At 39.6% G+C, this 27960-nt stretch overlaps 1 protein-coding gene across 1 annotated transcript; it reads left to right on the forward strand.

The window, feature by feature from the left end:
• The first annotated feature begins 8620 nt into the window (after positions 1-8620).
• On the forward strand, positions 8621-24940 carry mapk4 (mitogen-activated protein kinase 4). Its single transcript, XM_042488310.1, has 8 exons — positions 8621-9463; positions 10792-10967; positions 17213-17357; positions 20513-20595; positions 20863-20941; positions 21255-21474; positions 22846-23011; positions 23990-24940. Exons 1-8 carry the CDS (start codon positions 9097-9099, stop codon positions 24938-24940), a joined length of 2187 nt encoding a protein of 728 aa, XP_042344244.1. The 5' UTR covers positions 8621-9096.
• The last annotated feature ends 3020 nt before the right edge of the window (positions 24941-27960 follow it).

A 27960-nucleotide genomic window follows, 5' to 3' on the forward strand; every position in this document is an offset into this window, starting at 1 on the left:
CAAACAGGCAACATGTACAGTGTTAAGGTTTTATTTGGATCCCTCACTTTTACCTTTTTTTAGGGCAGACAGGCGCAGGTGCTGCAGACAACATATGTGCCTGTGTGTGTGTGTGTGTGTGTGTGTGTGTGTGTGTGTGTGTGTGTGTTTCTGTAAATAGCCACCCACCAGCGACACTGTGATGTCTCCATTTGTCAGATGGTATCAGTGTTAATTAGAGAGGGCAGAAACACAGAACAGACACAGAAAACAAAGAATCAAATGAGCAGCAGCAGTATCACAATATTACCCATAACATCTATAATTTTATAAGCTTAAGAGACTTCAGTTGAATGCTTTTTTTCTCCTTATCTTCCTCTCATTATCGTTATTCCCTGTTGTCTTTTTTCTGTCTGTATTTGTATTTTTCCTTCTTTTTTCATATTGTCTTGAGAGGGTGTTATTAAAAAGATACCAGTGATTTTATCTAGTTTTTTGGCTCACCTCCTGTGACTTATGACTTTCCCTTTACCTCCAGCTGCTATTGCATTTGAAGTACTTGCAAAAGAAAACTGTGTTACTTATAGAAGAACTTGTGTTATGCCTCCCCCGGAAATAGTTTCAAGGAATATAAATCACAGATGTCCCAAAAGGCTAGAAAATGATAACAAGAGTTTGTTTTTGTAACTTTCACCTATAGTCACTGCATCAGAATACAGTTTTATTTTTCTGCTGCCTCATCTTTGTTGTTACTGATAGCTGTTTATGATGTTGAGGTATTTCAGAAGCTGTCAGTGCAGTGAAGTAATACATATGTGAGACACCAGAAAGTTGTTTTATACCTTTATGAGACTAATGAGTCAAGAATGATCTTTTTTTGTGAGCTGATGTAAACATGATGAAGTAGCTTTAAGCCAGTGGTATTTGATTGTAAGAACATGGAGCTATTTTGAAAGGAAAGATTTAATCTCTCATTGCAAAGTGATTTATTCAATTTTCTGACAGCTTCCCTGTCACTGAATAAAACATATAAAAAAGGAAAGAGAATTTGCTCTGATGCAACAGCAACAAAGGTATGTGGCAATTTCCTCTTCACTACATCCCTCTTGTAACCCTGTTTCATCTCGCTGACACACAGGAGAAGGAGCAGATGCACACCTGGAGGATGTTAAGTCTTCAAATAAGGTACATCAGACAGTTGGTACAGCACTTTCACTTGGTTGTTTTTTGGGAGGGGGTGAGCATTTCTCTGCCACTTTCATTTTTCTAACAGCACCCACTCTCTGATTTAAACCTTCCCTCTGTGATCACAAAGGAACCACTGACCTGTCACCTAATGGCTTGCATTTCTCAAATTATTCATCAAATTTCTGCATCACATGAATTCAACCAAACAATGACATAAAATTAAAAGACTGTGAGGTCTCCAGGTTGATGATGATGAATCACTACTGTCAAGGTCACAGGATTGAGATGTCTCCCACTCTGTTTTCATTTTCACCTATGTATGTGATTAAATGTAGCAGAAGAAGCTCACAAAATCCAGAACCTCCCTGTAACGCTTCTCTGCTCTCCTCATTGATGGAGCCATAAGATCAAGGTGTCACTTTACACTGGTTCATTACATCAGCTGACATGGGCCTCTGTTAACTCCCCGGCTTCTCACCTTTCTGTTAATCCTGTAGCCAGGGGTGGAGCGGAGCCCTCTATTTTTTTTTTTTTTTTAAAGAAATCCAGAGTATTAAAGACCACATTTACTTGCCATTGTTTTGGATCCTTGATTTGCAACTAGTGCTGCCCAGATTACTTTGGCATGGATTCAAATGTATCAGATTTGTCAGCTAAACATTCATTCTTTGAACTCTAGTTTAACAGAAATGGGTTTCAAGATCAGTAATGCTTTCTACACAAATTCCTATCCTGCTTATGTAACTTAGAAATAGCAACATTAGACATGTTTTGCCTCTTTTTATGTGGCAGGAGTTAAGAATTAGTCATCCTCAACATTTGTTGTGTTGTGGTTTCAGAATGATAAAGACAGTTTGGGAACAATTTCTGTTGGATCTACAATATAATTTCTTTCCTTTGGCAACTACAAGCTCCCAGGAAGTGTGTGAGGCTTTGAGGCCAACTTCCGTAGTCCCCAGACAGTGGAATTATAACTTCCAGGTAACTTACATGATGCCATTGGGCCCAAAAACTTCCCTATAGACATACATTGTAAAAGAGATGCCTGTAAATCAGTGGATACATTTTTCGAGCATCACAGTGCCCACAAAATCACTAGTTTTATTATCAGCATTTGATCCATTCTGTCCAATAAGATTGGCAAAATCTAGAGGAGCTGTGCGAATTAATCATTTTAGGTCCACTCAAGTTAGCAGAGCGCTAAACCACAAGTAGTCAGCTCAGCCTGCAGAGGTCTCTGGTGTGCTTGCTCTTTGTGCCCAATGGAGCAGAAGCAGTGCCCGTCATTCGGGTCATTTTATACACATTAGTTGAACGTTTTTCGATTCAAGCACCACTGAGCAACTTTCTTAGGATTGGACAGGGTCCCATCCATAACATTGGATCCAGATCTCTTAGTACATCTATAGGCTGTTATCATGTTTTTTCCCAAATGTTGTACAGATTTTTAAGTGTTTGATTATCTAAAACAGTGCGAAAAATAGTTCATATAGCTGCAGTAAATGGGGAAGATATCTCCCAGGGGAGCATGTCCCAGGACCCCCCTTTGAGTTGAGACTCAAATGTTTACAATGTCTGGCTCCACCCCTGCCTGAAGCACCTCTGCATAATCATTATTACATCCTCCATGACCTTCCTTCTCTTTATCTCTGTTTCTCTCACTGCACTGACTCTCATTTTCTCCGTCTACTCACAATGGGCTATGGGACCTTATAAGTCAACAGAATATTATACAACGCACGCCTATGAGCTCTGGAAAAACTTCTGTTTTCAGTGTGTTCCTGTTGTGCTCTCTATCCATCTTTATGCAGGCCTACTGCCCACTCAGTGCACCAAGGTCACATAGTTTTCAGTGACTGTCAGAAGTTGTTTTTGGAAAAGTAAGAAAACACAAACTAAATCGAAACACAACTCTTATAACCCAAAATGGAGTGTGACAAACTAGTAATGTATCAGATTGTCGGAGGGGATCTTATGGGTGTACTGACTTGCTTAGAGATTGAGCTGGTATCTGATGAAACTTTGAGACAACACATAGAAATGACTGTATTCATTTTCTTTTTCTGGTGATGAAAAAGTGTCATATTTTACCATGACAAGTTAACAGAGCGCTAACTTGTCATGGTTAGCATTAACTGTAATTTTCAGTGAAATCAGGCCCCTGTTTTCAACAAGCATGACATGCCTTTACCAAGCGTATTCATTTTATTTTCACTCCATCTATGACTGTATTTCTCCACAGTGTAGACTTTCTACAGATCTCTTGTACTTGAACAAACTATTTATAATTTGCCATTGGGGGTCCTTGACATGCGGTGGCATCCTTGCAGCTGTAAAAACTATTCATTCTCTGTGAACAAAGCCTCATCTTTAGCTTCTTCTCTGGAGGAATCTCAAACGCACAAATCCAGCACATGTCAGAATAGTAGATAATTATGGTAATGATCAAGCAAGAAGAAGCTGGAGTTTGGTTGGCTGTCCTCAAACAGACCTAGATGACAGATTTTTTATTTATTTTTTTCATTTAACTTTCAGGTATTCTGATGTTATTTCATGTAGGGTGAAGTATGGTAATTTGGGACATGAGGTAAAATGGTAGAAATAAGGTTTTGCATCTTGGACTCTTTAAATATTAACAGACAGTCACCAAATATGTTAGTGCATTGTTATTACAAAATGCTTTACATAAAATAATCATTTTTGTTTATCTGAGAAAGCTAGTATGGCCACACCAAAGTTTCAGACATCCACTAGTCCTGAACTTCCAAGGAAAGCCATGTTGATTTTCTCATGTTGGTAATAAGAGTACTGCAGCTAGAATAATGAGGGATTAACAACAAACATATTGTGTAGGATGTTGCATTATAATAATTGTTTGACTTTTAATCCAAAATATTTTCTTAATTCACTCTACTTTTTATGAGAAAGGGTTTTGAGTGCATTCTTAATGCAGTCAGGTAAAATGGTTCCAAAAATTCAGCTAAAATGGGAAATGTTTCTGAAGTGAAACCAGCATGTTTTTAGGCAACCAGGGCCCATAATGTAATGATGGTGCCATCCTGTAATATTACAGACACTTTTAGTATTTTTGCCACTGAAAAAAGTATTAAAGATGATATAGTGAGTCCATGTCAGCCACATTAGTCCTGATTAGTCATATTTGTTACACACAAGCGAATGCCATGTCCATTGTAGACAATATGTTGCACCAAAGAAACAGTTAGCAAAAGAATGGGGAAAGCATGGCAGAAAAGTTGGACAATATTTTCTTAATAAATAGCCACTGGTTACGTTAAACACTGAATTAATGACTGAACTGATGAATGGATTTAACCATTTAAAAAACAAACATGATTGTCATTTACCTCACCAGCTGTTCCATTTTCCCTGAATATGTCACCGGAGTGAGGAAGGTCACTCAATGTGTTTGAGAGTTCAGACTCTCTTTATTACTGTAAAACTTCAAATAAAAGCCTCGTCCCAATTAAACACCCAGTCCCTTTTAGTAGCTGCTTGTGGCGACACATTTTGACAAATAAAGGCCTGTCTCAAGTAGAGACCCGGTCTGGTTGTCATGCAGTCCATTTTTATTGAAGTTCTTTGGATGAATACAACTGGGTTGTTGGCTACTTGCTGGAGTTAACATTAGTTAGCTGCTTAGTTCACACATACAAATATATATGTATCTCTAAACTTTTGTTAATATTGACATACTATACACATGGTTAGCTTGGTGAGAGTCTCCACAACTCAATCATTCAGTTAATTTAACTGAAACCATTAGCACCAAAGAAGAAAGTTTCACTTAGTAAACAAGAGAGACACAAAAAAAAAGAATAATAAAAAAAAAGATTAGTAGAAGACTATTTAAAAAAAGAATTATTATCATTGTTATTTTTTAAATAATTTTTTCAGGCCATTTCTTGCTTTGTTTTTTTTTTTTATTTGTTTTTTTTTTTCTTTATTTTTTTTTGTATTTATTTATGTTGTTTTTAAGGGAAATTTTCAGGTAATCTTCTTATACTTGGGACATTTCTTCTTTTGTTTGTTGTTTTTATTACCTTCTTCCCATGTTTTTGAAAAAAAAAAACCAAACATATTTCCCATCTTTGCTTAGCAACAGTTTTGTGTTAAGTGTTACTTTTATAATTTATTATAGTTCTCTGCTATATTTATATAAAGAAAATGTATATATAAATAGCGTAGAACTTCAATTAATAGCCCGGGCTATTATTTGCTTTAAACATAGAACTCAGCTGGCTTATATTTGGGACAGGCGCCCTCATGGGACGGGCTTTTAATTCATTTAAGGTAGTATCAAGAGTTTTATTAGTAATCTTAGGTTTGGAGAATGAAATCTGATCCGCGTTCAAGGTTTTTTTGGGGGGGAGGGGGGGGCTGCAGAGAAAGAGATACTTCATCATCCATGGTGCAGTGTGTGTGCGTGAAGCCACTCTGCTACATGTAGCTGTCTCGGGGTGATCCCTCATCTCCTCTCTCTCTCTCTCTCTCTCTCTCTCCCTCTCTCCCTCTTTCTCTCCCCCTCTTTCTCTCCCTCTCTCATCACTCCTCTGCCACAGAGCGGACAGTCGCCCACAATAACCGGCTCTATCGCAGCCTCTGGCTTATCTCATCACGGCGGATCGCCCCCGGTGGTGCCGACCCGTGCCGGCTGCTCCCCCTGTATCATCTGAATCACACACACATAAGAAAAAGCGAAATGCGGTCGTGTTTCACTTTCTTTGCTTCCAAGGAGCCGTATCTGTCACATCTCTCCCCCGGATCTTTGTTTGTGGACGGCAGGCTGCGGCTGCGTAATGCTCCGGTGAGTACTGATGGTTGCTGTTGTTATCTTTTCTTTCTTCTTCCTCTTGTTATTGCACACCGAGCAGATACTGACACAGATAAGATAACGTGGAGCTAGCTGAGGGGAGAGAGAAGCGCAAGCCTGGCTTGTCGCTTCTGTACTTTTTTCCCTTTTTCTTTTCTTTAGGAAATAAATGGGGCTTTATGTTTTATTAGATGCACTTCAACCTCAGTGTTTTTGTTCTGTCAGAGGGGCGTAACTGGAGTGTATGTAGACACACAAAGACAGCCGCATGAAGCCAGTGTGCAGAGAGGATGCAGCTTTTTTCAGCTTAACTAAAACTGCCTTAAAGCCTGTTGGGAAGTAAATATAATAAAAAATATGGGGAAGAAAGGAATACAGAAGCAGCCAGAGTACAACAGGATGTTCCCCTCTCTGCTTCCACCTCACCTACATATTGACTCAGTTTTAATTTTTTCTGCCTTAACCTAAATCAAGGGATGTTTTAGCCAGTGTGATTTTTCTAAAAATGTTGACAATGGGCTCTAAAATTGCATATTAATACATTTTACTCCACTGCATCAACAATCTGCTATTTCTTTTTAGTTATAACATGCATTCTGGTTGCACAGCCTGAAGAAAAATGAAGAATAAACGCACACAGAGCCCACCAAGCGCCATCTCCAGTGGTTATGCATTATATATAAAGTTAGCCCTGTGCTGCACCTCCCACCCAGCAACACTGTCAGCGCTCCCTCTCTCTTAGTCTCTCTGTTCTCCTCATACACTCTCTCAGCCTCTGACAGTCAGTCTGACTGACTGAACATGTTTGGAAGTGTTTTGAAGGCTGATAAAGAGCAGTTATTGAGCACACACATAACACCACCATCCCCGCCCCAGTTTTTCTAGAGAGAAAAAGAGGGAAAAAGCTAAAGCTTGAGCCTGACCTGAGGCCTTTGACAGCAAGGAGATTTATTTTACGGATTGATGGATTGTTCGAGTCCTTGCAGTCCAGGGATCTAGGGGTACCATAAAGTCAGTATTTTTGTTTTCTACCTATGTGACCTTTCAAGAGGTGAAATGTCAGATATTTCTAATCAGATAAAGTGTGATGAATCTTAACCTGCAACTAAAAATATTTTTTTATTTAAAACAACACTGTCGTGATAATCCTGTCAACATGTCAGTAGTGTCTTACAGTGCAGTGAACTGACATGATTATCTTCTTTGAGCACATTAGAGGATAACTTCAGCATTTTTACATACAAAATACAATTTTCCAGTGTATCTGTGTCTAAGTGACTGATGTGAATAACAGTTTTTGAAATTGATCCAGTGTTGAGTGAGACGGCAGCAGGCAGCAGCCGTGCAAAGGGCCAAAATGTGAACACATGGGGCAACTTAACACCTCATCTCACTGTTTCTCTATAAAAAGTGATTATTTTTGACACCTTCTCATCCCAGCTCGTCACTTGTTGCTGCTTTGTCAGTGGACCTCCGCATCTGCATATTAGCTCCAGGTATCCTTCTGTATCTGCTATTACATGCCGGAGTGCTGTTCCACGTCTCTCTGCAACATCTCACATCTTGTAAGATTTCAGAACGAGACCACCACTTGACAAGACACCAACAAATACACCAGATAAAGTAAAAGATAAAGAGACACTTCATACTTTGCCACTTTATAACGATCCAAGTCTGAGTAAAAAAATAAACACTTTTTAATGGAGAATATGTTTACATTGTGCCCCTTTGTGTGGCTGCTGCCTTCTCACTCAACACTGGACCAGTTTCAAAAATTGTTGTTCACATCAGTCACTTAGACTTAGACTCAAATACATGGGAAAACAGGGTCCAGATTGTAATATGCTGAAATTAGCCTTTAAATTGCTGCTGTAGATTAGGTTACACTGCCATTTAGTGTTATGCAATGGCAACTCCTGCAACACAGACCCTGTTAACGCTCTGTCTCTGCTGCTGTGTAACTTTCATCTTTATCCTCTGTTCTCTTCACCCCCTTCCCCCTTTTCCTCCCCAGCAGCAGCAGCAGCAGCAGCAGCGACAACAGCAGATGTGTTGAGCAACTCATAGCAGCAGTATCTTTCCACCGTCACCACGATCTGATGCTGAAATCCCTACATTCATGAGAAGGCAACAGGAAGCAGATTACTGAAGGATTAAATGCATGCACACTTATGCACATGCACACACACACAGAGTACCACAGCTCGGGGATTTGACCGCTGTCCAACTGTGGATCTCACTCTGAATGAACTCGTCTGACTGACTGGTATCATGGAAGAAGAGGAGGAGCCAACAGAGTCTCATTGAATTAAACTAACCCCACCTCCTCCCTCCTGCCCCGCCATCAAGGCTTTGACTGGTCGATGTGGATGACAGATTTATTGCAAACACAGCAGTGAGAGAGAGAGAGAGAGAGAGAGGGGTGCAGAGCCGGGTGTCCGCCTGCTGCTGTCCCATGATGCATCTACACATGTAAGAGCTGGATCAGCCACACAGAGGGCTGTTTCTATGGATACCCCTGCCCTGGGTAGTATTAATAAGACTCACTGATATCCTGCATGTGAACAAAATACAGCGAGAAATAAAAGTACAGCAGCATCAAATAACATCAAAAGAAAAAAAAATGTTGAATCTGTTATTTTTATACTGAAGATGCTTCACACTCCTCGTCCTCAAAGGTTGTTTTAAATGTGATACCTCAGCAAGTTCAGTAAAAGGGTGATTTAATAAGAATCCGCCTACACAGGAGGAGAAGAGGAGGTGAAGATGATGCACAAAGACACTTCTTAAGCCTGAAGGAAACATCTTTTTTTCTAATCTCCGACAGCTCAAAATTCTGGATAAAATACTGGGACTTTTGTGGGCCCAAAAAACTGCCACCACCTTTCACCAGACTAGTTGTGGGACTGAATTTGGGTCTTGCTTACATGAGGACAAACATCTACACCAGCTACCTAGAGGAAAAATCAGGTCTTTACTTGAGGTTCTGGACTCACCAGCAAGATGTAACATCATGTGCGTAAGATAAGATAAAGCACTTTTATCAAAGCTTGAGTTACCTGGAATCATCTGTCCCTAACAACCCACTCTGAACTATCATGGCCAGACAGGACACCCCCCTCTTCCTCCATGGCTTTGACCTGGGCGGCCACTTTGTTGACCTTAGACCCCTCGGCACGGGCGTCACAGGCCTGGTCCTCTCAGCTGTGGACCAGCGCACCAGACAGCGTGTGGCAATCAAAAAGCTGGTGATGCGTGATGCCGTGACGGTGAAGCATGCTCTGCGGGAGGTCAAAATCACTCGTAGGTTGCACCATGAAAATGTGGTGAGGGTTCATGAGGTTTTGGCGCCGTATGGACGACCGCTGCCCAGAGACCCGACCCAGCTGAGTGCCCTGTACATCGTCCAGGAGTGCATGGAGACAGATCTGGCTCGGCTGCTGGAACAAGGACCACTACCCACAGGTATGGCACACCTAAGGGAAACAGAAAATATTTTCTTAGAATTTGGACAGTTAAATTCCCATATTTGCTACAGTGAAGTGCTTCATGTTGAACCACTGCTGTGTTGTTGCTGCACTGCTAGCTTTGTTTACCATGTGATTTAGGGTATTTAGTGGCAGCCCTGTTGAGACAATCTTTTATCTAAGACAATACTTTATCCACAAATCACACATTTGAAAATGACATTTCAAAATCATTTAGCTTGTTTGCTTCCACTTCATAAATATGCCCTTCAAGTATTTGAGAGATACAAACCATCATTTTAATGTATGTGTCAAAATGATATTCATAAGCATTAGAAGAATTTTACCCAATATGTGAGTCATTGAGTCTTTCTTTTTCTTTCATTCATTCATGGTATGGTTTTATTTATTTTGACATCCTCAATTTAAAGCTTGATGATATGGAGACAATCAAATATCACAATATTCTTGACCAAATTCCTCAATATCGATATTGTGACTATATTGTAGGGTTCATTACAATTTACAAATGACTACAAATATGCACCATATAGTTCTGTTTCACCATACTTGTTATGAAGAAAATCAAATGTCACAATATTTTTGTTCAAATTCCTTTATATCAATACTGTGATATTATCACTCTCTCTCATGCCTAAATGACAGAATGTGTTGATTTCCACTGACTTGCAAAATGACTCAAATGATCAGCCCCAAAACAATATATTTTACCTTTCTTCCTGTTGCAGTTTTAAATGTGTATTCAACTTAATGAAACGGTTGCAGTTTCACCTCAAAACTACTTGGTTAGTTTTATGAAAAAACATCATGGTTTGCATTAAATGAGCACTTTGGTAACTAACTCATGTTGAGTTAGATGTATGTCACATGAAATAAGTCCAATATGTCTCAACCACAGCATGCTAAACATTGCGTTAGCACAATAGCATTGTAGGGTTTTTATTTTAAAAAGTCAACATTAACTTCAGAACACAAACGCTGGTCTTCTGGGTAAAGTCCTGTGTTTGTTTCATCAGTATGTGGATTTAATGACTAAATGGGTAGAGGCAAATAATAGATCAGCTGGAACAGGCTTGTTAATTTAGATTACATCACTTTACTGTAATGAAGCATATAAAACCAGGAAAAGTCACGATATCAACAGTCATGATATCGATACAATATTGATATATTGCTCAGGCCTATCCCAGCCTATAAGTAAACATATTCACCGAGTTAGAAATAAGCATTTTTATGGTAATTACACAAGAGAGAGAAAAGCAGCGATGCGGTGTATGCTGATACCTGACTTTTGCCCTTGAACAGGTCACGCTACACTGCTGTTCTACCAGCTGCTGAGGGGGCTGAAGTTCATCCACTCAGCGAATGTCCTGCACAGAGATCTGAAGCCTGCCAACATATTCATCAACACTGACCAACTGCTGCTCAAGATCGGAGACTTCGGGCTGGCCAGGATCGTCGACCCTCATTATTCTCATAAGGTAAAAGAGGAGGGAAACCCACCTCACATAAACACATATGTTTGGCTTGATTACACTAGTAGTTGGACATCTTATCTTTTAAAAGTGAAAAGACTTTGATGACCAAACATGACATATAAGATACAAGTGTAAAATATTCATTAACACTAGTACAAACATTTCCAGTCCTAACCCAATTACTCATCTTTTTTGGGGCATGTAAATGTAGCGAATGTGCCAAGTGTTCTTTTGACCAGAGGCCAATGAATGCCTGTGATCATTATTCTCTTTGGGCTTGTGCTCTCTTAAAAAGTTTTAGATTCATTTTATAAACCCATAATCATCAGAGGACAAGCCAGCAAAAAAAAAAAAATAGAAAATAATAATCTGATCTCAGTCCACATAATATTGGCTATGTTATTTTTTCCTGGTACTTTTTCATACTCACTCTGCATAAATGAATCATACTATGAATATTCAAGCCAGGAGTGTTGATAAAGTTTGGAGGATTTTTCACTCTCATCGTTGCAGCCTGACGCAGTGTGGGCTGCTCTGCTGCTGATGGATGAATCTAGGGAGAGTATCGTAATATTAAACATTATCTCTGCTCCCTCTCATTGAGGTAGAGCTGTTATCAGGGAGGAGATAGCTACTCGTCGAGCCCTGGCCCTGTGTGGTTATCAGACAGCAGTGCAGCAATGGATAGGATGGGATACTGGTCCTAAAGAAGCCTCCTGTAGGAAATCTGTAGGTTTGCACACATGCTTTGTCCATCTTGCAATTTTAACGTAGAATAATTGATGTCTGTCCTTTCAATGTGTGGTCTCAGGTAATGTCATTCTGACATCTCATTCTGACAAAAATCGATTTTTAAAAAAAGTACACTTGCAGCCAGAATTTCGAAATGTCAAATCTGAAACTGGAAAGTGTTTGTAACTGCTACACCTCGTTGAATGATTCTACATGTTGCAACTACAGTACAGCCAAGCCATCTTTTTTTCCATGACTGGCATCTCCAATTACACATCCCGGTGTCTGATGTTGCCGACCTGTCTTTCACACAAGGCCTCCTCTCAAGCCCAAACCCTGCTATTAACGTCTTCTTCTCGGTATCAAGTTTTGTGCTAATCAAACCCTGTGATTAGTCTGTCCACTGTAGATAAAGGCTTCTGAGAGATTAATGTGACAATTTACTGCTCCATTGTGCTACTTTATTATATACGAAGATCCCACAGCAAAACTGTAACACAAGCAGGGCAGGATGTGTGTGTGTCTGGAGGGGTGTGCGTGCGTGTGTGTGTGTGTGTGTGTGTGTTTGTATGTCTGTGTGTCTTTTGGAGGGGAGCTCTTGGGGAAGGCGATCTGTGTCAGCACAGGACACAGGACGGGGGATCAGCGGGGTGCAAACACAGGGGGTGCGTGGGGTGGGGAGGAGGAGGGGGAGGGGTTGACAAAGGGGGAGGCAGAGAACAGATGAGGAGCAGGGTGAGAAGTATTGAGTCAGGGGAGGGCGAAAGGGGGTGAGGTGAAAAGTACAAAGGCAGGGGAAGAAGAAGGATAAGCTAAAGTGCAAAGAGGAGAAACAATGAAAAGAGGCATAAAAAAAGATCAGACAGAAAGAAGTGAGAGAGATGAAGGTAGTTTAGGTCGTGCAGGACGGCAAACAAAAGGTTTACTTCTGTCTCACTGTGTGTGTGTTTGGGAGCATATTTGCTCTCACACTGTGTACCTTCAGAAAGAGAGAACACAGTGTTCAGGCTTGAACTACTCTGCACTGTCACATACATAGATAGATAGATAGATAGATAGATAGATAGATAGATAGATAGATAGATAGATAGATAGCAGGTTGGCTGTTTTTGTCAGAGTAATAAGTGTCTTATATTATGTTTCATGTGCATTTTTTAACATGCATAATGGGGGGTGGGGGGGCTTAATGCCATAACAAGAACTCTATTTCAGCTCATTCAGACAGGATATTTCCCTCTGTCTGTTGCTGCAATATCAGCCTCTTTCTTCAGTTAGCCTCAGAGCTTTGACAACAGTAACGCATTAATAACCCATAAGAGCGCTGGCTGCACATTACACTCTGATTTTAAATTGAGTGCTGACATGGTTTGAATCATTCTGAGTTGGATATTGGGAGTTAGTTAGAAGTCTGCAGCTGGTGGATCTGTCATCCAGTAGAAAATCAGTTTGTCATTGTTCATTAGCTTTAAGATTGTATCACCAGAGGTATGTGTGTGTGCATTTGTGTGTGCCGATGTGTGCGTAAGATGATGCTGGCTATTTGTGATGCAGTGTTGACACCAAAGCAGATGCCTGCAGTGAATGTGCTAGCATCCTCTCCCTTATTTAATAATGCAGAGCCAAAGCGCTGCTTTTTTAGACTTTTTATGTGGTAATGGACGTGGGCAGTGTTGACTTCAGCTGTGACATGAAATTCACAGATAATAATTATAATTTTTTTTTGCCATTAAACAAGACTGATGGCTCTGTTTTTATGTCTCATTTGTATTGCTCTTATTATAGGGGTCCTTCCATCATAATTGACTTTACCCAGTTTTTTATCATATGACAGTGATATTGGATGTTTAGATTTTTCATCACCGAATGACCTCTTTTCAATGCAGTATTATTGCTCCAAAAACTTCCCTCCCACCTCTTCTCTGTGCTTCTATAGTATCTTACATGGTCCACGTGTTATCACAGAGGTTGTGTCAGCACACTGTGACTGCGGTGCATTGAAATGAGGCTGTTTGATGAGCTGTCTAGATGTGCACCTCTGACTACACAGACAAACATTTACTCAGGTGAAAAGAAATGACAGAAGGTTGAGAGGAGAGAGAAGGGGAACAGCGGCTGAGGAAACATTATTTGTGATGTTGTTTACCATCAACACTACCAGGAACTTGGAGTGTGTGTGTGAATGTCACCTGCTGAGGCAGCGCTGGATCTGCCCAGAAATTATTCATGACCTGGATGAAGGTGGCAGAAGTGGAGGAAAGGGGAGTAAAGGGAGGCTGTTGAAAAAAAGAAAGAAAAAAGAAGGGAAGAAGTGAGGAAGAGGGGAGTAGATGGATAAAAATAAGTGGAGTGGAACTGTAACTGACAAGAGGAGAAGAAGGGATGAAACAGGTGAGAAAAGAGGTGAAGCAAGGAGGGCGGTGAAAAGGGAGAGATGAGGTGAAGCATAAAGAAAAGAGGAAATGTAGGAGAGACAGTCATAGCTGCTGGTTGTGGCGCAAAGAAACACTGAGGTGAATCGGGATTAGGGGAGCGGACGGAGAGCAAAGTGGGAGGTGATGACAGTGAGGGAGAGGGTTAACAATGAAGGGGGGGAGTGAATTAACATTTTATTATGGTGTGATAGAGTGTTAAAAACAGTGTAAAAATAGTAACAGAAAAGAGATCAGACACCACATTTGTGCATCTTTTTTTGTGAGACTGTTCAAAGTAGTTTCCAGAGCTGTTTTATGATTATCATAAAAAAAAATCAGCTATTCCATTGGAAAAACTTAGAGGAAAGCTCAGATGTAGAGACTGACTGGCAAAAAGGGACAGACAGAAGAAAAGGTGAGTGTATGTTTGTTAGACCCAAGAAGCCACCTTAGGTGCTTAAAAAAAATGAGGCTAATACAGAAATGCCAAAAACTGCAGTTCCTTGAATGGCCACTTGAGGCTGGCCCAAAGAGCAAGTCAGTTCTCACAGAGGTCCATATTAAAATGCCCAACTTTTCAGCAGGAATGAACAAGTCTTATACAAAAAAACCCCCAAAAAACAAAACAAATAAACATTTTGGTCTCTTTAGCTAATTTCCTCCTTTCCCCCTTTGAGTGACAGGCCAGTAGTGTCCTTCTCAGTCAGATCCGCCCCTTGCTCTTCCACAGTTACAGCCTCGTGTCCAAATATGGTCAATTCTGGCTCTGAAAAAACAAGACGGCGGTAGCCAAAATTCCAAACTTGAAGCTCCATAATGGGAGTCCACAAACCATTGAGTGATGTCACAGCTATGTGCATTATTTTTACATTATATGATTAAATCAATGATTCTCAAAGTAGGGTCTGTGGCACCCAGGGCCCTTGAAAAGCGTTTAGATTCATTACTTTAAATGATGATTACATTTTTTCATTCATTCATTATCCAAAACCGCTAATCGGGTTAAGGGTGACAGATGGGCTGGAGCCTATGCCACCTTACAATAGGCAAGGTGATGATCATAACATAATAAAATATTTGTATTATAATCCTAATCATTTTTTTATAATCAGAATCTACATTTTATTTAGATTATGTTTGCACTAAGTGTGAAATTCTGCCTTGGTATGTATATGTATATATATTTGCCTTTGATATGTTGTTAAGATGCAGTGGTACTTGCAGCTAATTGAAATGATATTATTGTTTTCTGGATAGTCTGTATTGAGATGGTGCAAATATTTTTAAATCATGTGTAATATCTTTCTAATACATTTGTCTAAACTATAGAGGTCATGTGGGCCCTTGGAACAAAAAATGTTCATAACCTCAGTGTTACACCATCATTGAGCACTCAGCATCCGTTTCTGCTCTGTCATCTGTTGGCACACAGGCAGCAATAGGGGAGGGCATGGATGGGAAGGGGAGGCATTAAGTAAGGTGCAGTGAGGGCAGATGGAGAGAGAGGGAGTAGAGAGTATAAAAAGGGCACACATGACGTGGGGGTAAAGAGGAGAACGAGACAAGAGTAAAGTCGAGAAACAATAAAGCTGAAGTAGAGCTGTAAAACTGAAGTTACAGTATGTCCTAGCTTTTTAATCATGCAACATATGTTTTCTAGAAGTAACTCCTAAGAAAGCTCACCCAGAAAAACTCATTTTGAAAAGAGTCATTTTGATATTTAAAATAAATTCTGCATATGTAGGGACACACTGCTGAAAGGGATGTATACGAGTTGGTGGTCCACAGTGAATATATGCTCTGAGTCATGGCCTGAACCTGCTGATCGAGACAAAATTTACTTGAATATGAAGAGCATTTTTCAGCCGTCAAGTGCAATATAAAACCATTCTGGGCCAGACCTAAAATGTAATCATCAGAGGGGCCATGTCCTGCTTAGAGAGATGTAATGCTGGTCTTACAGGTGGCCACAGATAATTTAACTGGTGTGAGAAAAAGCTCACAGAGCAATTTCTGACATCCATTTGGAGTATGAAAAACTCATCTGGGTCAGAATAAATCCCATGTTGTCATTATGGCAAAAGCCTAGATAGAGTAATTCTGCAAGAAGTACCACATAGATAGGGAGATGGGTTAAAGCTCCAGTGTGTAGGATTTTGGAGGATATATTGGCAGAAATCAAATTTAATATAATAAACATGTTTTCTTTAGTGTATGATCACCTGAAAATAAGAATGGTTTTGTTTTCGTTACTTCAGAATGAGCCGTTTGTTGTGCAGTATTCTTATGTCATTAGTGTAAGCCTGAGGCAGTGAAATTTTGCTCAGCAGAGATATGAGACCAAAAAAAGAATAAAATACAATATTGTAAATGCAGGGATTTAGAGATTTTGTACGGTCGGAGAAAGGAGCAGTTACAGCGAATGAGAGGTGGAGTGAAATATAAGAGACGACCATAGCATTAATGATAGCAACGGGCAAAAACTTATCATAACACTGTATATAAATCTGGTTTGCATGTAAATACGCACGCCTGTGGCTCATTGCCATGCGCGTCATCATCAGTGTTATTCACAAGGTGAACATTTACAAAAGGAAAAAGCAGAAGGGAGACTTGTCGGAGCAAGCCTAATGAGAGGACGTGTGTTGTTAAACAGCAGAGCATCAAAGGCTCTGTGAAACTCAATAACTACATGTTGAGAGATTCAGGGGGATGTTTCCAACTGCAGAGTGGATTCAGAAGCAAGTTTCCATCCTCATGTAGCTTAGGAAAAATGATGAAGTCTTTGTGGGTGTAAATCAAAATATCCCCTGTGAGCTCAGTTTTCCTTTATGTTGCTGATATTACCAACTTCACGATGCTTCGACTTCAACAAAATAACTACCAGCAAACTGACGGCTAGATTGTGATTAATATGTGCAACTGGAACACCTCATATATATGCAAATGCATGCACATTTACAAGTACACGACTAAATGCTAACTGGTAACAATCCAATCTGTTGAATCACTAATGTAACCACAGTATCAATCTGTTGCTCTGTTGTTTTTTTTTAACTCTTTCCCCTATTTTTCTCTCACTCACACCCTCACCTGTTTCTTCAGGGCTATCTGTCAGAGGGTCTGGTAACTAAGTGGTACTGTTCCCCCCGTCTGCTCCTGTCCCCCAACAACTACACCAAGGCCATCGACATGTGGGCTGCTGGCTGCATACTGGCTGAGATGCTCACTGGACGCATGCCGTTTGCAGGTACCTCTACTGTTTGTTAATCAGTCTCCACTACAGTACTTATGACCTTGATGTGCTGCAGTGACATTATGATACTGCTGATCATTAATTTGATAGCATAATGAAATATTATCATTGCATTAATATTCATCAGACACATCTTATTAATAAGTCTTGTAAGATCTTTCCAGGAAATGTGTTTTTAGGAACTGGCAGGTTTTTTGTTTTTTTTTCTAATATATGTAGGGCTGCAATGGTATGAAATCCTTGCGGTATGATTAGACTACAATCTCAGAAAGTATGATGGTTATGACGCAATTATCAATTTCAGTTACAATGACCCTTAAATGAACTTAACTCTTAACTCCTTTTGGGTTCAAAAACATTTTGTTTTAACTGGACCTTGGAACCTTTTTTAAATTATTTTTTCATTTAGTATGTGTAGAAATTCTTCCCTTTGGAAATAAATAAAATAAAGGTGAGAGTATTCATCGGGTTCAGTGTTTTTTAAATATAGGAAAACAAATATACACAATAACCATTAATCTTCATGTGGACATTAGCGACACCCTTGGTCTCTTTTCAAAAAGCATATGGGGTTTTTCCAGTGGACCTTAGGTTACTGCAGAGAATAAGCTTTGTGGCAAACAAGTGTTTATGATACTTAATAAGTTTGTTCAGCAAGATAATCTTTACAAATGAACATCACTTTTATGATTTTTGAAGCCTAAATGCAATCGCCAGAAGTAAAAAGCCAATGTTAGTCTATAAAGAAAAAACTTAACGTCACCAACACAATGAAGCTGTAAAGCTGTGCTCAGCATGATGATGTTCTGTGGTCTCGTTTAGCCACTTGTTAGCAACAGCCTTTTTTAAGATACATAAAAGCATCAAAATTCTTAAGTGGAGTATTTACTGACATACTTTATGACATTGTACAAGATGTGACATCTAAGGCATCTAACCAAAAACCCATTGACTCTGAGACAAGGGAACCAGGACTGCTGAAATGCTAACTCATTTCTGGGTTTTAGAACTCATTCCTGGGGCGCTCTATTGCAATTTTTGATTAATTCTGCAGCACTAATGTAAAGGTAAAAAAAATAATTTGATTGCACAGCCTTGTTATGTGATAATAAGGATAGACATGCACAGTTTGTAAGGTTCAGTTGAGCACTCTTGTATATGCATTTGTTGCATCAGTATTGCAGTATTAGTATGCATGGTATGTGAAAGTGACACCAGACCACCTTAGCAACAACAGCCTAGGATAGTACAGTACATTAAAATCTGGCTTCTTTGAGTGGATAACTAAATACAGTCTCACAGTCAGGTAATATTGTGTCTTTTGTTATCTTATGCAAAATTCGTACCAGCAGAGACGATAACTACATTACAAGGTTGCATCAAGTGAGAGCTCAGGATCATTCTGTCCAAAGTGTCCTCCACCAAAGATACTTTATTCTCCTTCTGCAGACTACTTCTTTGCCTGACCAGAATAACAATGATGATAGAGAAATTCTCGCTGTCTGAAGCAGATGTAGTTCCTCCTGACAGGCTGATTTGACCTCCATCAGCCCTCTACACCACAGGAGAGATGGTGCCACAAACTCAATCGCGTCATCTGTTCCCTGGTGTTTCTCTCTGCTAGAATTTCACACATCTACTGTTATAGATGTTTGCCTTGCTTTTCATGCAAGCACCAGAGTTTACATGGCACCACATCATTTTTGTTTACTATAGGAGAAGCAATGCAAGTACACTACCAGTGCTTGCAAATATCTTAGAGTTGTGACTGTGTTGTTATAGCACCACCTGCTGGTGTTTAATGGGAACATTTCCGTGCACATCCACATTGCATCACATGGGTGGTAAAATGCTGCTGCTCTGCTCTGGTTTGAGCTAAAAAGAGCATATTGCACATCTGGTTACACCACAGTGACCCAAAATATCTGTTTGTGTTTTGCCCCGTCTAGGGATGACCAGGACATATCATGAACTATGTCCCCATCTTCCCCCAAATTCCAAGCAGCCACAAAAACAACTCATTGAATGTGGAAGCACTTTGAATTACTTGCAATTATATATAAACATACCAATATTTTAATTAGACTCCAGGATGGACGAGACCAACAAAACAAACCAAAATATCTAAATAATGAAGCAACAAAATCTAACCTGGAAGGAAAAAAAGAATCCAAAATATATTTATTAAAATCCCCAATTTGATTAAGCAGGAGGACAGAAAGTTTACAAAATAGGCAGCCAACCTCTAATACCTCCAGCAGAAAAACATTTTGGGTGTCACACCTTGGCTATAAACAATCTTTGTACATGTCCTGTGGCCACTTGGGAAAGGAGGAAGACGTGCCTTCACTGCCGCCGAGCCAACGCCATTGTGGCTCTTTATGGGAAGCCTGTCATTACTGCACGCCAGTCTCCTGCCAGAAGCGCCGACCAATCATCTGCTCGGCCTGGCACACTTACTTGCAAACACAGAGACACTCGCACATGCTCACAATCACAGAAAGTCACACAAGAATACAAAATACCACCACAGTCATAACAGTCCTCAAAACATCAGTTGTCAAAAGTAGATTTTCAGGTTATAGTTGTTTCACATTAGGATTTAATCATCGTTGAGGTAAAGATGTGAGATGTAAAGAAAGATGTGAGATTTTTATATAACCTCCTGTACAAAGAAGTGCTGTCCAACTGGTTGTACTGCAGAAACAAAACGCCCTGGTGAATAAAATGCTGTGTCCTCACAGTTAGGGTGTGAGCAGAAAAACAACATGCCTGAATTTTCAACCTTCACTATTCTACTAGTATTTGATTCAGGTCGGGTTTACTCTTAAACCAATCAATAATCAGAAGGAGGCCAAAGAAATTAAGATGCAACAAGTAACCTAAATTGCTGTTCTGATATTCGGGTTTTCTAGAGGTGATTTCTATAGTTTTTCAATTTAAAACTATTTTGATAATACATTGCAGAGTTCTATCCTATCTGTTGAGTTTTTAGTGACCTTCGTTACCATACCTTTTCTTTCACTTGACAGCTTAAACCTCCTAGATATTCCTGCTTGACTCTAATTGGCCACAGTCTTTTTCTGCTTATGTAACTGATCCTTGGTCTCTTCTCTGCTTGTCTCTGATTGGATGGTTCCCTCTCCCAGGAGCTCATGAGCTGGAGCAGATGCAACTGATTCTCGACACAGTGCCGGTGCTGAGAGAGGAGGACAGGCAGGACCTGCTACAGGTGACGCCTCAGTGGCTGCTGCTAGTCATATATCTGCAAAGTGATTGTTTAAATATGGAACAGGGTGTCATGTTGTTTGCAGTTTTAGACTGCAGACCAGGTTAAATGTGCACACAACTCTTTCCATCAAAGGCTCTGTCTGTGGGTTGCTTTCAGCAAGAATCTGCTTTCTAGAAGCAATTAAATCAGTGTCTCGAAATGTACAAAAAAAAGTAACTACAGCAGAGTTATGCACATATTTTAACCCCCCTGTTGTCCTTTTCCCAGGTGATGCCTTCATACATCAGTCATGGATGGAGAGTCAAGAAACCATTTTCTGAAGTGTTGCCTGAAGTGGATGCTCAGGGTGAGTGGAGGGAATTGAGAAGTGGTAAGACGAAGAAGGTCAAGCAGTATGAAACAGAACGGGGACAAACAAGAGTAATGGGAGATGTGAGGAGTGAAAAAGAACCAGAAGACAGCAGCTTCACTGAGCTGTGAAGGATGTGAAAAGATGATATAGTACACTGTAAAGGTTTGGAGGTCTACCACAAATAATTTAATCCTGCATGAGTGAGGATGCATGATAGTATTTTTTCAAGAACACACTTCATGGACACTTCATTCATTTCATTGCCTCTTCCTCCCTCACTGATGCTTTCTTCCTCTTCTCTTCTCAGCTGTGGATTTCCTTGAGCGTATCTTGACCTTTAACCCCATGGATCGGCTGACAGCTGAAGCAGCACTGTCCCACCCCTTCCTCCAACAGTACTCCTGTCCAGAGGACGAGCCCACTTCATTGCATCCCTTCCGTATCGAGGACGAACTGGAAGACAGCCTTGTCACCGAGCAAAGCCTCAGCAACAGCAACAGTCAGGCCTCCAGCATCCACTGGGAGAGGTGTGTGGATCTGCATTTTTATGCACTGAAGTTGAGGTTGTTTTCCATTCTTTTTTAAATATGCTTTAATCCAGAATTCATATTGTATCAGTTTGCTAGTGCAACTTTAGTTTATTTAATTAAAAGACCTCTGTTGACATCATCAGTGACCACTTATCTTAATGCAAAACTCTCAAAACGAATACTTGGCTGACCTACCAACGCTTTGCATTTTCAGGTTATGCACTGTTTTTATTTGAAGTGACATGCAATACTAACCTCTGATTGGGGGCTAATATGCAATCATATCACAGTTGGTGTCACAAATTGTGATTTTGCTACAATGTGGGTACAGATTTCTGTGGTTGTAGTCCTGCTGACCTTCGCTTCATTAAAGGATATAAGTGCTTGTATAATTGTAACAGTCTTAACTTTATCTGACTTCCAGTCCAACACTGAAGATCATAAATTTTGGATGGATACACATTGTGTTTCCAGAGTGTTTTTACCATTTTACTACATAACTGAATCCAGCAGCCATTCAAGTCTGACTTGGATTTTAGTGAATTTTAGCTTTTAGTCTATTTCATGGTTAGGTAACACACAAAAAATATTAGTTTCTATGTGGTTCTTTGGTGTAAGTTGAGATGCTATATAGCACCAATGACCCACAAAAAACTTTTAAAGCCCCTGTGTGGTTCTATAGAGGTTCTTCTTTTTCCAGGAAGTTAAACTAAAACAAGCTGAAGAACCAGTAGAGAAACTTTTAACAACTGTATTGTTCTTAAACGTTTTCTACAAGATATTCAGTACACTAAAACAGCCCCCACACAGTGTATTTCCAGAGGATAAAACATTAGAGAAGTGACTTTTTGCTCCCTTGTGCACGAAATTATTCCAGGTTACTTAAAGTAACATGCTGTGTTTCTCAGTAAAAATGTAGCACATATTCTATTTATTTTAAGCCAACATTTCACAAGAAATGATTAATAATCACTCATATTTCAATTTGAAGTGCCATTTAGAAGCATATTGACTTGTTCATTATACTATCTGGCATCATTCAAGGGTCTCCAGACACATGAATTTAAGTATAGTACTTTACGGCACTTTTAAAGGTGACATACAATATCTATAGAGGTGCCCCTATGATTATGAGCCAAAGACTAAGTTTTGGGTGTTTTTGTGTGAGTGCATGTTTCCCAATATCTTATACATAAAGCACTGAAAAAATGGAAAGTTAAAGTACAAATATTTGTTGGAACAGAAACATCTGGCACAGCATTATGAGACACAAGAAACTCAGATTCCTACTATAAATAAGCGTGTCAGACTGAATATACTGCATAGTGAAGTTATCATAAGTCTAATATGAATAGTTTATTTCTGCAGGTATGAGAACAGTTTATCAACAGATGTGTCCTGGCAGCAGTCAGGCGGTGGGTGTCACTGCATGCCCCCCAGACATGTCACCTCTGACCTTGGAGATACGACAGAGGACGAGGAGGTGCAGAGAGACCCACGGGCCAGCTCCACCACTCTGTTAGAGGAGGCGCAGGTTGGATATGCTTTGTCATTTTTTAACTTGGGTATAACCATTTGCTTATTTTAATGAATTGAAATTGGTGCCCATGTTAGTCTATTATGCACATTTTGTTTTCTCTCATTCTTCTGAGTAGAAAAATCACATTACAAATAACTATCCAATAAGAGTTAGATGTGCTTCACCACCTGCTATTTGGCAAATGAAACTTTCATCATGAATTTCATGAATCCCCACTGTTTGAATATAAAACAAACAATCAAACACTGAAATGCAACTATCTTGTTGTTGCTACCCTTTTTTGAAGTAGTTTATAATAGTTTTGTTTAATAAATGTTATCAATTGTTATAAATGCTTTAATGCAATTATTCTTATGGGATGTTGCACAATGGTACAATGATGTTTAAGGGCAACGTTCAGACAAACATTCTTAAGAAAAGACATAATATTCCATGTTTATTAATTTTTATATGACATGAATTTTAAACTTAAAGGCTTTTGAATATTTTCCATGAGTATTTATTTAAACCTTTTTATAAAAATCTTAAACATTAATCTTCTTTTCTTTCTTTATGGTATTGCCTTTCTTTAAGGTAATGTACCCAAAAGTGAACCCCTAAAAAAAGTATTGTACACTTGGTCTATTTTATGACAAAAAAAGCTTTATAATGCCTACTGTAGAGGGTTTATTTTTTTGTCATATAGTCTTCCTGCATATGTCATGCAACATTCAGTCTGGTAGCAGGGCCTACACAATGTAAGTGCACTGTGTCTTTTAAATCCAAAACTGTCTTTAGTGTCAGTGTCTTGGACTTCATCTGGTTAGATTTTATTGCTGTTACAATTCAACACATAAAGGATATATAGTAAACAATTAGAATGAGTGGAATCAGTTCAATATATAATACAACTGTAAACTTCACAGTACTATCTTCCCTATTTATTACATTCTCTCTCCCCACCTCCTACTAACCATCTATATTATTATTTAGGTCGACCCACGCAAGTATTCCCACAGCAGCTCAGCTGAACGCTTCCTGGAGAACTCTCACTCCTCCCTGGAACGAGCCTGTGGTTTGAGCTATGGGGAACTGGACTGTGGCCGCTCCTGTGACTACAAAGTGGGCTCTCCTTCATATCTGGATAAAATTGCCTGGAGGGAGGGCAAGCCTCAACACTACTCAGAGCCAAAGCTGATCCTGGATCTGTCTCATTGGAAGCGAAACACTAACAGCCTCCCTGTGCCTGCTGAGCCCATTGGTAGCAGCGCGGAGGACCTGGGGGAGATGAAAGAGGAGGAAGAAGAAGAGGAAGAAGAAGAGGAGACGGGGGATTTATTCCAAGAGATCTCTCGCTGGGTGGAGAGCACCCAGTCTCGCCTGCACTCGCCCAGTCCCAGTCCTTCTTTGGAGCCTCGCTCACCCTCCTGCTACACCTCCTCTCCTCCTCTTCCTCTCTCCCCGACTGACCTCCCAACTCCAGTCTTCCACTACACAGAAGTTGTGCGGCAAGCTGAATATGATGAAGACAGACTAAGCCCTCTTCAACCTGTCACATCTTCCTCTAATTCCCTTCCCTCACTTCTCCCCTCATCTCCCACGACTCCACTTCCTCCTCAGTCACCTCAAACAGCGTCTCCCCCCGTCTCGCCACTTTTTCCTTCTCAAGTATCTCAACCACTTTCCTCTACTTCCTCCATTTCTCAGCCAGTGAACGATGACCCCTTGGAGTCACTTCCTGTCAAGCAAAAGGACCGGCTGTTCGACCTGGACGTGTTCATATCCCGAGCGCTGAAACTGTGCAGACAGAATAAGGAGAAAGCAGACGGGAAGAAAGGAAGAGACGGTGGATGGAGGGAAGAAAGCAAACAGACAAATATTACCAGAAAGTTGCCCAGACTTCCAGAGCACAGGATTCCACCTCCGCAGACTCCCAAGTCTTGATGTTGAACTCCAGCTTCAGGTCCAACACAGTATAGCATCATAATGGGTAGCATTTCAAAATGCTCATAGTGCTTTACATAGTGACGGGTGTCCATGGGTGAATATGCTGCTTAAACATTAGACCTTAGTGTTAGCGGTCTTTTTGTTACCATGGCAATGACACGCTACACGCTGTGACTAAAACCCTCACTTAAACAAGCAATCCTGCAGCTTTGTCATGAGGGGCTCTCAGGCAATAAGAGGTCACAAAGCAGGTTGGGGTGAATATGAATAACCATGCTTAGCACTGCAAATATCAAGGGTTCCTACTAAGTCAGAATATTAGAAATAATCGCTCAATTAATGATCGATCAAATACTGTCATTTAAAGATCGGTTAAAACTTGACAAACTTGATAGCAACTTATTCTGTGACACAAACATCTGCATATAACAAGAGTTATTCAGGCTCCTATGCACTGGATAACAGTAACCTACGGGAGAGGGATCGTTTGTTATGTTTTGATCCCTCGCTCTGTGTCAGTTTTTCAAAAGTCAGGCAGTCTTCCAAAGGTGATGTTCACTGAATAATGATGACGACACAGGAAACGCTTCTCCGACTTTCTCTGAATGTATTAACCAGAGGTGTGGACTTGAGTTAAAACTTTGATGATTTTAAACAGGACTTCAGAAAATCAAAAAAGACTTGCAACTCGACTTGGACTTTATTAACACCCAAGTCTTGTGGTTTAACTCGGACTTGAGCCTTTTGTCTTGAAAATACTTGATACACTCCCCCAAGCCCAAAGATTTAGTTCACATACAAAAAATCCACAGTGGTCAACAAAAACCACATTGCATTAAGCAAAACATGTGGGTCAAAAATTACAGATGGCAATGAACAAGTTCCAACTTCTACATTTTAAATTGCTCAAAGAACAGTAAGTCAAAGCTAAAGAGTGAGCTAATGCTTAACTAACATTAGCTTAACACCTAGGTAACTTTTTAACAAACTTGTTTTGACCAATGTAAAACTTTTATTATGTAATATTTTTATTGAAGAAAACTTTAGGACTTGTTTAGGACTGAACTCAACTTCATACTTGTCAGTCTTGACTTTAGACTTGACTCAGGACTTCCTTATCTTTTCATGGCACTTGACTTGGGACTTGAGACTTACTTGTGACTTGTGAAACACTGACTTGGTCTCACCTCTGGTATTAACTTAAAAATAATCACTCAAATAATGCTACATGGTGGATCATAAGGATTATATTTGTTGCTGTTTTAACACTCACACAGTGACGCGATGAGCTCCGTCACTGCTACATGCCTTGTAAACTTGTATAGATCTGTTGTCTTATTTAATTAGTATATTTCTCAAGACTGTTGTTAATGATGTTCTTGTGTTGAAAGTATTCTTTGCTGAATGCTAGAGCACAATTTCCTGTTTATTTGGAGTGAGTTTTGTTTTGTTTAAATGTGAAATGCTCTATCATAATAATTTAATGCTCTAGTTCAGTCGTAAATAGTTTTATATTCTGTCTGCCTGATGCACCAAACAAGGTCATCATTTGCTGTACACTTAGTGCAAAGATACTATCCATAGAGAGCCAGATATCTGTCACCATACTGCTCACTTAAATGTTAGCCACAGAAAGCTATAATGCAAACAACAGTAGCCTATATTTTGGAGAATGTAGATCCTTTACAACCTTTATAGGTAATTATTTGTACTCAAAATTCCTCAATGCTGCCCAGTAACCATATTAATATATGGAAAATAACCAAAACATATATTTTGAAATACTTTTCTATCTAGCGTGTTACAGTAGACCCTCAGAATGTTATTATCTGATGTCTCCCCTCTAAGGTAACCAAATCAGGTAAAAGATACAGGAGAAGATGCACGTTATTAACAGATGAGGGTTTTTGGCGTGTGCCTCGTACTTTCTCAATCAATGCATCTAACATTCACTTCACTTGTCAAACTAAAATGCTGATTGTAAGCAGTGGCACCAATGAAAATCTTGGGGTGGCACACCAAAACCAAAAGTCATAACTGAATTTCATTAATTTGATCATGTTGTGGAAGTATATAAGCTAGTAAAAAAAATTATGTCAATATGGAGAGTTAAGGAATCACATACTGATATACTTTTTTTTCTTATTTTACTATTAATATTACTAATGACCTGAGACTCTAGCACAGTTAACATTTTGAGTTCCACAACAATCGTGTTTTTAACATGTTATGAATCTATACATGTATTAGGCGATTCATTGTTCCTCAAATTGGGTGGCTGTCCTTTTCTTTAAAAAGACTAATTTAGAAATTAATTTAAGAATTTGATGGATTTCATTGATTGTAAGGAAGAAAACATTTACTGGACCGAGTTTTCTTAAGTTTAGGGGAGACTTGTGGGAACCGATAGAACCCGATTAAATTCAGATATCTCGAGGTTAGAGATTAACCCCTTTGAAAATGGCCATGCCCTTTTTCCCTTTTGCTAAAATGTATCCTAATTTTGGAGTGTTATCTAGTCATCCTCCCAGCAAGCTATGCCAGCATGTTTGGCACCAGTGGATGCCTTTAGTTGTCTAGTCTCACAACATATGTTGAAGCTCACTTAAAAAAACGAGTAAAGACAATAATGTTGGCCTCCATTGAGAGAGTATAAAAATGTCATTATAATATTCTGCTGAGCTAGTGCCATCAAAGAAATACAGATAAATTCATGTTTTGTGACGTAAAGTCAGTTAAATCCATGTTATTCTGTAAACTGGTAGAAACAGACATCTTCCATCCCTGGTTTCACCATTCATATGTACCACAAGGGTATTGGGAACTCCAGAGGCACAATACTGAGATGCATAAAACACACTGCCAGCACAGCTAAAACACCATAGAATAAGACGTGTTTTATCTGTTAAATTATCTGTCAGTGCAGTGTTTGATACCCATTCTGACTAGGATAACTTCCAGTTCTTTCATACCCTCTTACATATTCATTTTAATCCTCATTCTGCACAGAGAACACT

This window comes from Plectropomus leopardus, chromosome 6 (assembly GCF_008729295.1).
Source record: "Plectropomus leopardus isolate mb chromosome 6, YSFRI_Pleo_2.0, whole genome shotgun sequence".
In the NCBI taxonomy this organism is placed as follows: domain Eukaryota; kingdom Metazoa; phylum Chordata; class Actinopteri; order Perciformes; family Serranidae; genus Plectropomus; species Plectropomus leopardus.

What these genes read in the sequence shown, in the direction of transcription:
- mapk4 (XM_042488310.1), top strand. Translation starts at nt 9,097, where the DNA reads ATGGCCAGACAGGACACCCCCCTCTTCCTCCATGGCTTTGACCTGGGC. An exon ending in ACCCTCATTATTCTCATAAG is followed by an intron (nt 10,968 to 17,212) that starts GTAAAAGAGGAG and finishes CTGTTTCTTCAG; the next exon opens with GGCTATCTGTCAGAGGGTCT. An exon ending in CTCTGTTAGAGGAGGCGCAG is followed by an intron (nt 23,012 to 23,989) that starts GTTGGATATGCT and finishes ATTATTATTTAG; the next exon opens with GTCGACCCACGCAAGTATTC.